Genomic DNA, 12015 nt, shown 5'->3' with positions numbered 1-12015 from the left:
TAAGGTTCTGCGTGAGTTAGAATGTACTGCTTTAAGGTTCTGAGCTAGTTAGAATGTACTGCTTTAAGATTCTGATGTGAAGTTAGAATGCACTGCTTTAAGGTTCTTCGTGAGTTAGAATGTACTGCTTTAAGGTTTTGAGCAAGTTAGAGTGTACTGCTTTAAGGTTCTGAGTGAGTTAGAATGTACTGCTTTAAGGTTCTGAGTGAGTTAGAATGTACTGCTTTAAGGTTCTGTGTGAGAATGTACTGCTTTAAGGTTCTGCGTGAGTTAGAATGTACTGCTTTAAGGTTCTGCGCGAGTTAGAATGTACTGCTTTAAGGTTCTGATGTGAGTTAGAATGTACTGCTTTAAGGTTCTGATGTGAAGTTAGAATGTACTGCTTTAAGGTTCTGCACGAGTTAGAATGTATGGCTTTAAGGTTCTGATGTGAGTTAGAATGTACTGCTTTAAGGTTCTGATGTGAAGTTAGAATGTACTGCTTTAAGGTTCTGATGTGAAGTTAGAATGTACTGCTTTAAGGTTCTCAGCGAGTTAGAATGTACTGCTTTAAGGTTCTGCGTGAGTTAGAATGTACTGCTTTAAGGTTCTGAGTGAGTTAGAATGTACTGCTTTAAGGTTCTGAGCGAGTTAGAATGTACTGCTTTAAGGTTCTGATTTGAAGTTAGAATGTACTGCTTTAAGGTTCTGCGTGAGTTAGAATGTACTGCTTTAAGGTTCTGATGTGAGTTAGCATGCACTGCTTTAAGGTTCTGCGTGAGTTAGCATGCACTGCTTTAAGGTTCTGCGTGAGTTAGAATGTACTGCTTTAAGGTTCTGCGTGAGTTAGAATGTACTGCTTTAAGGTTCTGATGTGAAGTTAGAATGTACTGCTTTAAGGTTCTGCGTGAGAATGTACTGCTTTAAGGTTCTGAGTGAGTTAGAATGTACTGCTTTAAAGTTTTGCGTTAGTTAGAATGTACTGCTTTAAGGTTCTGATGTGAAGTTAGAATGTACTGCTTTAAGGTACTTGTGTGTAGTTGGAATGTACTGCTTTAAGGTTCTGCTTGAGTTAGAATGTACTGCTTTAAGGTTCTGCGTGAGTTAGAATGTACTGCTTTAAGGTTCTGATGTGAAGTTAAAATGTACTGCTTTAAGGTTTTGCGTGAGTTAGAATGTGCTGCTTTAAGGTTCTCAGCAAGTTAGAATGTACTGCTTTAAGGTTCTGATGTGAAGTTAGAATGTACTACTTTAAGGTTCTGATGTGAGTTAGAATGTACTGCTTTAAGGTTCTGAGTGAGGTAGAATGTACTGCTTTAAGGTTCTGATGTGAAGTTAGAATGTACTGCTTTAAGGTTCTGATGTGAGTTGGAATGTACTGCTTTAAGGTACTGATGTGTAGTTGGAATGTACTGCTTTAAGGTTCTGCTTGAGTTAGAATGTACTGCTTTAAGGTTCTGATGTGAAGTTAAAATGTACTGCTTTAAGGTTTTGCGTGAGTTAGAATGTGCTGCTTTAAGGTTCTGAGCAAGTTAGAATGTACTGCTTTAAGGTTCTGAGTGAGTTAGAATGTACTGCTTTAAGGTTCTGATGTGAAGTTAGAATGTACTGCTTTAAGGTTCTGATGTGAGTTAGAATGTACTGGTTTAAGGTTCTGATGCAAGTTAGAATGTACTGCTTTAAGGTTCTGCGTGAGTTAGCATGTACTGCTTTAAGGTTCTGAGTGAGTTAGAATGTACTGCTTTAAGGTTCTGCGTGAGTTAGAATGTACTGCTTTAAGGTTCTGATGCGAGTTAGAATGTACTGGTTTAAGGTTCTGATGCAAGTTAGAATATACTGCTTTAAGGTTCTGATGTGAAGTTAGAATGTACTGCTTTAAGGTTCTGCGTGAGTTAGAATGTAATGCTTTAACGTTCTGATGTGAAGTTAGAATGTACTGCTTTAAGGTTCTGATGTGAGTTAGAATGCACTGCTTTAAGGTTCTGATGTGAGTTAGAATGCACTGCTTTAAGGTTCTTTGTGAGTTAGAATGCACTGCTTTAAGGTTCTGAGCGAGTTAGAATGTACTGCTTTAAGGTTCTGAGCGAGTTAGAATGTACTGCTTTAAGGTTCTGCGTGAGTTAGAATGTGCTGCTTTAAGGTTCTGAGCAAGTTAGAATGTACTGCTTTAAGGTTCTGTGTGAGTTAGAATGTACTGCCTTAAGGTTCTGCATGAGTTAGAATGTACTGCTTTAAGGTTCTGATGTGAGTTAGAATCTACTGGTTTAAGGTTCTGATGCGAGTTAGAATGCACTTCTTTAAGGTTCTGAGTGAGTTAGAATGTACTGCTTTAAGGTTCTGCGTGAGTTAGAATGTGCTGCTTTAAGGTTATGAGCAAGTTAGAATGTACTGCTTTAAGGTTCTGATGTGAGTTAGGATGTACTGCTTTAAGGTTCTGAGTGAGTTAGAATGTACTGCTTTAAGGTTCTGAGTGAGTTAGAATGTACTGCTTTAAGGTTCTGATGTGAGTTAGAATGTACTGCTTTAAGGTTCTGATGTGAAGTTAGACTGTACTGCTTTATGGTTCTGCGTGAGTTAGAATGTACTGCTTTAAGGTTCTGCGTGAGTTAGAATGTATTGCTTTAAGGTTCTGCATGAGTTAGCATGTACTGCTTTAAGGTTCTGAGTGAGTTAGAATGTACTGCTTTAAGGTTCTGTGTGAGTTAGAATGTACTGCTTTAAGGTTCTGATGTGAAGTTAGAATGTACTGCTTTAAGGTTCTGATGTGAGTTAGAATGTACTGCTTTAAGGTTCTGATGTGAAGTTAGAATGTACTGCTTTAAGGTTCTCAGTGAGTTAGAATGTACTGCTTTAAGGTTCTGCGCGAGTTAGAATGTACTGCTTTAAGGTTCTGAGCGAGTTAGAATGTACTGCTTTAAGGTTCTGATGTGAAGTTAGAATGTACTGCTTTGAGGTTCTGCTTGAGTTAGAATGTACTGCTTTACAGTTCTGCTTGAGTTAGAATGTACTGCTTTACAGTTCTGCGTGAGTTAGAATGTACTGCTTTAAGGTTCTGATGTGAAGTTAGAATGTACTGCTTTAAGGTTCTGATGTGAGTTAGAATGTACTGCTTTAAGGTTCTGATGTGAAGTTAGAATGTACTGCTTTAAGGTTCTGATGTGAGTTGGAATGTACTGCTTTAAGGTACTGATGTGTAGTTGGAATGTACTGCTTTAAGGTTCTGCTTGAGTTAGAATGTACTGTTTTAAGGTTCTGATGTGAAGTTAAAATGTACTGCTTTAAGGTTCTGAGTGAGTTAGAATGCACTGCTTTAAGGTTCTTCGTGAGTTCGAATGCACTGCTTTAAGGTTCTGAGCGAGTTAGAATGTACTGCTTTAAGGTTCTGAGCGAGTTAGAATATACTGCTTTAAGGTTCTGCGTGGGTTAGAATGTATTGCTTTAAGGTTCTGATGTGAAGTTAGAATGTACTGCTTTAAGGTTCTGATGCGAGTTAGAATGCACTGCTTTAAGGTTCTTCGTGAGTTAGAATGTACTGCTTTAAGGTTCTGAGCAAGTTAGAATGTACTGCTTTAAGGTTCTGTGTTAGTTAGAATGTACTGCCTTAAGGGTCTGCGTGAGTTAGAATGTACTGCTTTAAGGTTCTGATGTGAGTTAGATTGTACTGCTTTAAGGTTCTGATGTGAGTTAGAATGCACTTCTTTAAGGTTCTGAGTGAGTTAGAATGTACTGCTTTAAGGTTCTGCGTGAGTTAGAATGTGCTGCTTTAAGGTTCTGAGCAAGTTAGAATGTACTGCTTTAAGGTTCTGATGTGAGTTAGGATGTACTGCTTTAAGGTTCTGAGTGAGTTAGAATGTACTGCTTTAAGGTTCTGAGTGAGTTAGAATGTACTGCTTTAAGGTTCTGATGTGAAGTTAGACTGTGCTGCTTTAAGGTTCTGCGTGAGTTAGAATGTACTGCTTTAAGGTTCTGTGTGAGTTAGAATGTATTGCTTTAAGGTTCTGCGTGAGTTAGCATGTACTGCTTTAAGGTTCTGAGTGAGTTAGAATGTACTGCTTTAAGGTTCTGCATGAGTTAGCATGTACTGCTTTAAGGTTCTGAGTGAGTTAGAATGTACTGCTTTAAGGTTCTGTGTGAGTTAGAATGTACTGCTTTAAGTTTCTGCCTGTGTTAGAATGTACTGCTTTAAGGTTCTGCGTGAGTTAGAATGTAGTGCTTTAAAGTTCTGCGTGAGTTAGAATGTACTGCTTTAAGGTTCTGATGTGAAGTTAGAATATACTGCTTTAAGGTTCTGATGTGAGTTGGGATGTACTGCTTTAAGGTTCTGAGTGAGTTAGAATGTACTGCTTTAAGGTTCTGAGTGAGTTAGAATGTACTGCTTTAACGTTCTGATGTGAAGTTAGAATGTACTGCTTTAAGGTTCTGATGTAAAGTTAGAATGTACTGCTTTATGGTTCTGCGTGAGTTAGAATGTATGGCTTTAAGGTTCTGATGCGAGTTAGAATGTACTGCTTTAAGGTTCTGATGTGAAGTTAGAATGTACTGCTTTAAGGTTCTCAGCGAGTTAGAATGTACTGCTTTAAGGTTCTGCGCGAGTTAGAATGTACTGCTTTAAGGTTCTGAGCGAGTTAGAATGTACTGCTTTAAGGTTCTGAGCGAGTTAGAATGTACTGCTTTAAGGTTCTGATGTGAAGTTAGAATGTACTGCTTTGAGGTTCTGCGTGAGTTAGAATGTACTGCTTTAAGGTTCTGCGTGAGTTAGAATGTACTGCTTTAAGGTTCTGAGTGAGTTAAAATGTACTGCTTTAAGGTTCTGCGTGAGTTAGAATGTACTGCTTTAAGGTTCTGATGTGAGTTAGAATGCACTGCTTTAAGGTTCTGCGTGAGTTAGAATGTACTGCTTTAAGGTTCTGAGTGAGTTAGAATGTACTGCTTTAAGGTTCTGATGTGTAGTTGGAATGTACTGCTTTAAGGTTCTGCTTGAGTTAGAATGTACTGCTTTAAGGTTCTGCGTGAGTCAGAATGTACTGCTTTAAGGTTCTGCGTGAGTTAGAATGTACTGCTTTAAGGTTCTGATGTGAAGTTAGAATGTACTGCTTTAAGGTTCTGCGTGAGAATGTACTGCTTTAAGGTTCTGCTTGAGTTAGAATGTACTGCTTTACAGTTCTGCGTGAGTTAGAATGTACTGCTTTTAGGTTCTGATGTGAAGTTAGAATGTACTGCTTTAAGGTTCTGATGTGAGTTAGAATGCACTGCTTTAAGGTTCTGATGTGAAGTTAGAATGTACTGCTTTAAGGTTCTGAGTGAGTTAGAATGTGCTGCTTTAAGGTTCTGAGCAAGTTAGAATGTACTGCTTTAAGGTTCTGATGTGAAGTTAGAATGTACTATTTTAAGGTTCTGATGTGAGTTAGAATGTACTGCTTTAAGGTTCTGCATGAGGTAGAATGTACTGCTTTAAGGTTCTGATATGAAGTTAGAATGTACTGCTTTAAGGTTCTGATGCGAGTTAGAATGCACTGCTTTAAGGTTCTGAGTGAGTTAGAATGTACAGCTTTAAGGTTCTGGGTGAGTTAGAATGTACTGCTTTAAGGTTCTGCGTGAGTTGGAATGTACTGCTTTAAGGTTCTGATGTGAAGTTAGAATGTACTGCTTTAAGGTTCTGAGTGAGTTAGAATGTACTGCTTTAAGGTTCTGAGTGAGTTAGAATGTACTGCTTTAAGGTTCTGATGTGAGTTGGAATGTACTGCTTTAAGGTTCTGATGTGAAGTTAGAATGTATGCTTTAAGGTTCTGCATGAGAATGTACTGCTTTAAGGTTCTGAGCTAGTTAGAATGTACTGCTTTAAGGTTCTGATGTGAAGTTAGAATGTACTGCTTTATGGTTCTTCGTGAGTTAGAATGTACTGCTTTAAGGTTTTGAGCAAGTTAGAGTGTACTGCTTTAAGGTTCTGAGTGAGTTAGAATGTACTGCTTTAAGGTTCTGAGTGAGTTAGAATGTACTGCTTTAAGGTTCTGCATGAGTTAGAATGTACTACTTTAAGGTTCTGATGTGAAGTTAGAATGTACTGCTTTAAGGTTCTGATGTGAGTCAGGATGTACTGCTTTAAGGTTCTGAGTGAGTTAGAATGTACTGCTTTAAGGTTCTGAGTGCGTTAGAATGTACTGCTTTAAGGTTCTGATGCGAGTTAGAATGTACTGCTTTAAGGTTCTGATGTCAAGTTAGAATGTACTGCTTTAAGGTTCTGCGTGAGTTAGAATGTACGGCTTTAAGGTTCTGATGCGAGTTAGAATGTACTGCTTTATGGTTCTGATGTGAAGTTAGAATGTACTGCTTTAAGGTTCTGATGTGAAGTTAGAATGTACTGCTTTAAGGTTCTGCGTGAGTTAGAATGTACTGCTTTAAGGTTCTGAGCGAGTTAGAATGTACTGCTTTAAGGTTCTGATGTGAAGTTAGAATGTACTGCTTTAAGGTTCTGCGTGAGTTAGAATGTACTGCTTTAAGGTTCTGATGTGAGTTAGAATGTACTGCTTTAAGGTTCTGATGTGAGTTAGAATGTACTGCTTTAAGGTTCTGCGTGAGTTAGAATGTACTGCTTTAAGGTTCTGCGTGAGTTAGAATGTACTGCTTTAAGGTTCTGATGTGAAGTTAGAATGTACTGCTTTAAGGTTCTGAGCGAGTTAGAATGTACTGCTTTAAGGTTCTTATGTGAAGTTAGAATGTACTGCTTTAAGGTTCTGCTTGAGTTAGAATGTACTGCTTTAAGGTTCTGAGCGAGTTAGAATGTACTGCTTTAAGGTTCTGATGTGAAGTTAGAATGTACTGCTTTAAGGTTCTGCGTGAGTTAGAATGTACTGCTTTAAGGTTCTGATGCGAGTTAGAATGCACTGCTTTAAGGTTCTTCGTGAGTCAGAATGTACTGCTTTAGGGTTCTGAGCGAGTTAGAATGTACTGCTTTAAGCTTCTGCGTGAGTTAGTATGTACTGCTTTAAGGTTCTGCGTGAGGTAGAATGTACTGCTTTAAGCTTCTGATGTGAAGTTAGAATGTACTGCTTTAAGCTTCTGATGTGAAGTTAGAATGTACTGCTTTAAGCTTCTGATGTGAAGTTAGAATGCACTTCTTTAAGGTTCTGAGTGAGTTAGAATGTGCTGCTTTAAGGTTCTGCCTGAGTTAGAATGTACTGCTTTAAGGTTCTGCGTGAGTTAGAATGTACTGCTTTAAGGTTCTGATGTGAAGTTAGAATGTACTGCTTTAATGTTCTGAGCAAGTTAGAATGTACTGCTTTAAGGTTGTGAGAGAGTTAGAATGTACTGTTTTAAGGTTCTGATGTGAAGTTAGAATGTACTGCTTTAAGGTACTGAGCAAGTTAGAATGTACTGCTTTAAGGTTCTGATGTGAAGTTAGAATGTACTGCTTTAAGGTTCTGCGTGAGTTAGAATGTACTGCTTTAAGGTTCTGATGTGAAGTTAGAATGTACTGCTTAAGGTTCTGATGCGAGTTAGAATGTACTGCTTTAAGGTTCTGCGTGAGTTAGAATGTACTGCTTTAAGGTTCTGCGTGAGATAGAATGTACTGCTGTAAGGTTCTGACGTGAAGTTAGAATGTACTGCTTTAAGGTTCTGCGTGAGTTAGAATGTACTGCTTTAAGGTTCTGCTTGAGTTAGAATGTACTGCTTTAAGGTTCTGCGTGAGTTAGAATGTACTGCTGTAAGGTTCTGATGTGAAGTTAGAATGTACTGCTTTAAGGTTCTGACGTGAAGTTAGAATGTACTGCTTTACGGTTCTGCGTGAGTTAGAATGTACTGCTTTAAGGTTCTGCGTGAGTTAGAATGTACTGCTTTAAGGTTCTGATGTGAAGTTAGAATGTACTGCTTTAAGGTTCTGCGTGAGTTAGAATGTACTGCTTTAAGGTTCTGATGTGAAGTTAGAATGTACTGCTTTAAGGTTCTGACGTGAAGTTAGAATGTACTGCTTTACGGTTCTGCGTGAGTTAGAATGTACTGCTTTAAGGTTCTGCGTGAGTTAGAATGTACTGCTTTAAGGTTCTGATGTGAAGTTAGAATGTACTGCTTTAAGGTTCTGCGTGAGTTAGAATGTACTGCTTTAAGGTTCTGAGCTAGTTAGAATGTACTGCTTTAAGGTTCTGATGTGAAGTTAGAATGTACTGCTTTAAGGTTCTGCGTGAGTTAGAATGTACTGCTTTAAGGTTCTTCGTGAGTTAGAATGTACTGCTTTAAGGTTCTGATGTGAAGTTAGAATGTACTGCTTTAAGGTTCTGATGTGAAGTTAGAATGTACTGCTTTAAGGTTCTGCGTGAGTTAGAATGTACTACTTTAAGGTTCTGATGTGAAGTTAGAATGTACTGCTTTAAGGTTCTAAGTGAGTTAGAATGTACTACTTTAAGGTACTGATGTGAAGTTAAAATGTACTGCTTTAAGGTTTTGAGTGAGTTAGAATGTCCTGCTTTAAGGTACTGATGTGAAGTTAAAATGTACTGCTTTAAGGTTTTGCGTGAGTTAGAATGTGCTGCTTTAAGGTTCTGAGTTAGTTAGAATGTATGCTTTAAGGTTCTGATGTGAGTTAGAATGTACTGCTTTAAGGTTCTGAGTGAGTTAGAATGTACTGCTTTAAGGTTCTGATGTAAGTTAAGGTTCTGATGTGAGTTAGAATGTACTGCTTTAAGGTTTTGATGTGCTGATATTTAATTCTAATTAACCTAGTAAGTATTCCGTCAAGCAGCAGTGCATTACAAGGTAGTTATTGTTTCAAGCAACTGTTAGACCTGGGCATTGTGTAGTAAAATGTTCCTTCTTTTTCTCTCATTAGGCAAAGCAGCAAGCTAATTTACGTAATCATATGGCGGAAGAAAGCAAGAACGACTATGCATCTCAGTTACAGAAATACAATCATGACCAGAGCCAGTTCTATTACACAGACATGCCACAGATATTTAATGTAAGTCATAATTCTGTTGTCTTTGGTAAAGAGAATACACATTCTACCTTCAGACTAATCATTTTGGACTTTGTGACTGTTTTTACTTGAACATTGTCTGGTAAATGATGGTAACCTCTGCTTCTGAGGTACGTCACATATCCGTATGAGGAACGTCACATATCCGTATGAGGAACGTCACATATCTGTATGCTTTCTTTGCTGTAGAACAAGGTCTCCAATCACATATATTTTTTAATGTAATGCTCAAATGGCAGCAGAGAGCAAACGAAGCAAGTACGTCGCAAAAAAAAAATCTGTGAGGCTTTACTTGGGCAAACATTTACATGTGCATTAACCTTCTCAGTGGCTAGTTAACATTCTGAAGTTTGCTCCTGCAGAATTTTTGGCATGCATTCTGTTCTCCCCCCTCCTTTTCCCATGTTATGATGTTTCTACATCCATACGTGTACATAGCAGTATGCATTGCCGCACAGGTCTGAGTTTTTCCTGACTGCTTGCAGTTTTCTGATTTTATTCAAACGAGCATTATTGGAAAGTTGCTGGTTTTGATACTTAAGAATCTCAAGCATTATTGTTTCTCATTCATAATGTCTTCGGTCAAGGCTGCTGTAGGCTGTGCTGCTCCTGCATAGATCCGTGAGGCATCACATGCTCCTGCCTAGATCCGTGAGGCATCACATGCTCCTGCCTAGATCCGTGAGGCATCACATGCTCCTGCCTAGATCCGTGAGGCATCGCATGCTCCTGCCTAGATCCGTGAGGCATCGTATGCTCCTGCCTAGATCCGTGAGGCATCGTATGCTCCTGCCTAGATCTGTAATGCATCACAAGCTCCTGCCTGGATCCATAATGCATCACAAGCTTCTGCCTAGATCCGTAATGCATCACAAGCTCCTGCCTAGATCCGTAATGCATCACAAGCTCCTGCCTAGATCCATAATGCATCACATGCTCCTGCTGCCGATTTCACTTTGCATATCAACTTAATTCTCATCGTAGTTTACACACATGTAGTGATGTGATAGTATATACTTTTGTAAAGGTGAGATCTACTCATTGAGGCATATTTGAAGTTATGTCTTTCAGACTGCAGTTCATTGAAGTAACAATATTCTTCATGTTTCACTGTTGCAATCATCACATTTGTGTTATCTGCTTGCAGTAGCCCTCAGTCGGCCTGATTAACAAAGTCTTGGGTCCTGCGCCGGTTGCTGTCCCATCTTCCATGATGTCAGGTAGTCAGGGGTATAAAGCATGCAGCCAACGCCATTACATCAGTCTTTCTTGCCATGCTGTGCCTGAAGCAGTTCACAAGTGCCGGTCGGCCGACTCCTGAAATTTTCGTTTTCGAGTTTCAGAACCGAAGTCTTCAACTAACCTAAGTACCCTGTTGGGGAAACTTTTTCTTGCTCATTACCGATGTCAGTAAAAGTCAGTAATTGTATTTCTTGTGGAAAGCAAATACCTCATAAAGATTTTCATTCATACTACATTCCTTGCCTAGGCCCTGACCACGATATACCTTGCTGTCAGTCTTGTGCCTTATTTAAACAACTAACTATTCATCATCAGTATATTTACGCTTCTTAATTTTTTGGTACTTGGTTCAATTATCCAGATATGGCTTCGGTAAGCCACCCGACTACCGACATTCTGAAAAAATGCAAAGATTAAGACAGAGACAAAAAGCATAGGTCCAAATCTACCGACAATGCTTCTCCTAAGCTAGTCGCCAGTTCGCCGGTACTCAGTGAGGCGCTTTCGCAGCCCCTGATACCCGCTACTTCAGATTTGCAGGCCTCTACTGAGACCCATTCGAAGTCCGGTATGCCGCAAGATGCTTCAACTGTGGAACCTGCCGATGTCTCTACCTTGGATGGGACTGGAGCCGCTGTGCAGGCACTGGCTTCTGAGGGTGTATTCAGGCCTACTGACTTGCATATTAAACCAACGCCATCTTCTTCAAGGCCTGAAGCTCGATCCATGCCTAGAAAACAGACGCCCAGACCTCATGGTCAGGCCTCTGTGCCTAAAAAACAAATAAGAATGGCTAAAGACCTTATTACTTTAATCAGGGGAAGCCAACCTTCCCCCTCTAAGAGACCTAGGATTGAGTTTGCTTATGATACTTCTGATCAGGATTCTGAAATTTGTTTCCTCTAAAGACCAGGATTTACCCTTATCTACCTATGAGGATTCTGATGCAGAGGACTCTATTCCCTCTGCTTCCCCTCCAGAGGATTTCTCATTTGGTGAAACCTTGCATACTCTTAGGGAGCATTTTCACTGGGAAAGCCAGGATTACTCCGACTCTAAAAAGAGGCTTAGGGATTTCTTACTCCTGCCCCAACACAGGCCTTTAGCTATCCCCCTGTACTGGACATTGTTGTTGATGCATTTTCGTAATCTAGCTTGGCCCCTGACTCCTTACCTCCTGCACCCAGAAAACCTGATAGATATTAGAGTTCCTGACTCTCACAAGTTCCTTTTTAAAAATCCTACTGCGGGTCCTGAGACCATTTCACTGGGACCCAAGGTCTCTAAGGCTACTACTGCCAAAAATCCTACCTCCTCTGATAGAGATTCCAGGGCGCTGGATAGATTGGGTAAGAAGGTATACACTTCTGCAACCTTGGCCATTAGAGCCTTAAACTGCCAGTTTCATATGTTAAAGTATCAGCAGCATTTTATTGGATTGCTTAAACAGAATTTTATGTTGATTCCTGACTGTGCTGAAAATAAAGATTTACAGGATTTAATGCATTCTGCTGAACAAGTTGGAAACATACTTTGCAATGTGGTTTTGATTCACTAGAGGCATCTTGCATGGCTGCAGTCACTTGGTCTGTACTTAGAAGGCATGCTTGGCTTAAGGAGAAATCTCTGCCAGATCATGTTAAAGCTAAATTACTGGATGCTCCCTTAAACCAAGACCGCCTGTTTGGCAACAAAGCAGAAGTAATAATTAAAAAGATGGAGGAAAAAGCTAAATCTATGCAAACTGTTAAAGATTTCCTGCAAGTACATCCTCCCAGATTTAGTAGCATTGGCCCTCTAAAAATTGGTCCTTTCCTGCCTCTTCC

At 39.5% G+C, this 12015-nt stretch overlaps 1 protein-coding gene across 4 annotated transcripts in view; it reads left to right on the top strand.

Moving 5' to 3' along the window:
* Positions 1-12015, top strand: part of TRIP10 (thyroid hormone receptor interactor 10) — a 1409323-nt gene that overhangs the window by 866865 nt on the left and 530443 nt on the right. For all 4 annotated transcript variants that reach the window (XM_044084721.1, XM_044084722.1, XR_006366390.1 and 1 more), the window contains exon 7: positions 8801-8929. In XM_044084721.1, the coding sequence (XP_043940656.1) occupies positions 8801-8929 (129 nt within the window). The remainder of the gene's footprint in view (positions 1-8800; positions 8930-12015) is intronic.

This window comes from Protopterus annectens, chromosome 9.part0 (genome assembly GCF_019279795.1).
Source record: "Protopterus annectens isolate FY-2018-M chromosome 9.part0, PAN1.0, whole genome shotgun sequence".
Lineage (NCBI taxonomy): Eukaryota > Metazoa > Chordata > Ceratodontiformes > Protopteridae > Protopterus > Protopterus annectens.
This window is presented reverse-complemented; position numbering and strand designations above follow the sequence as displayed.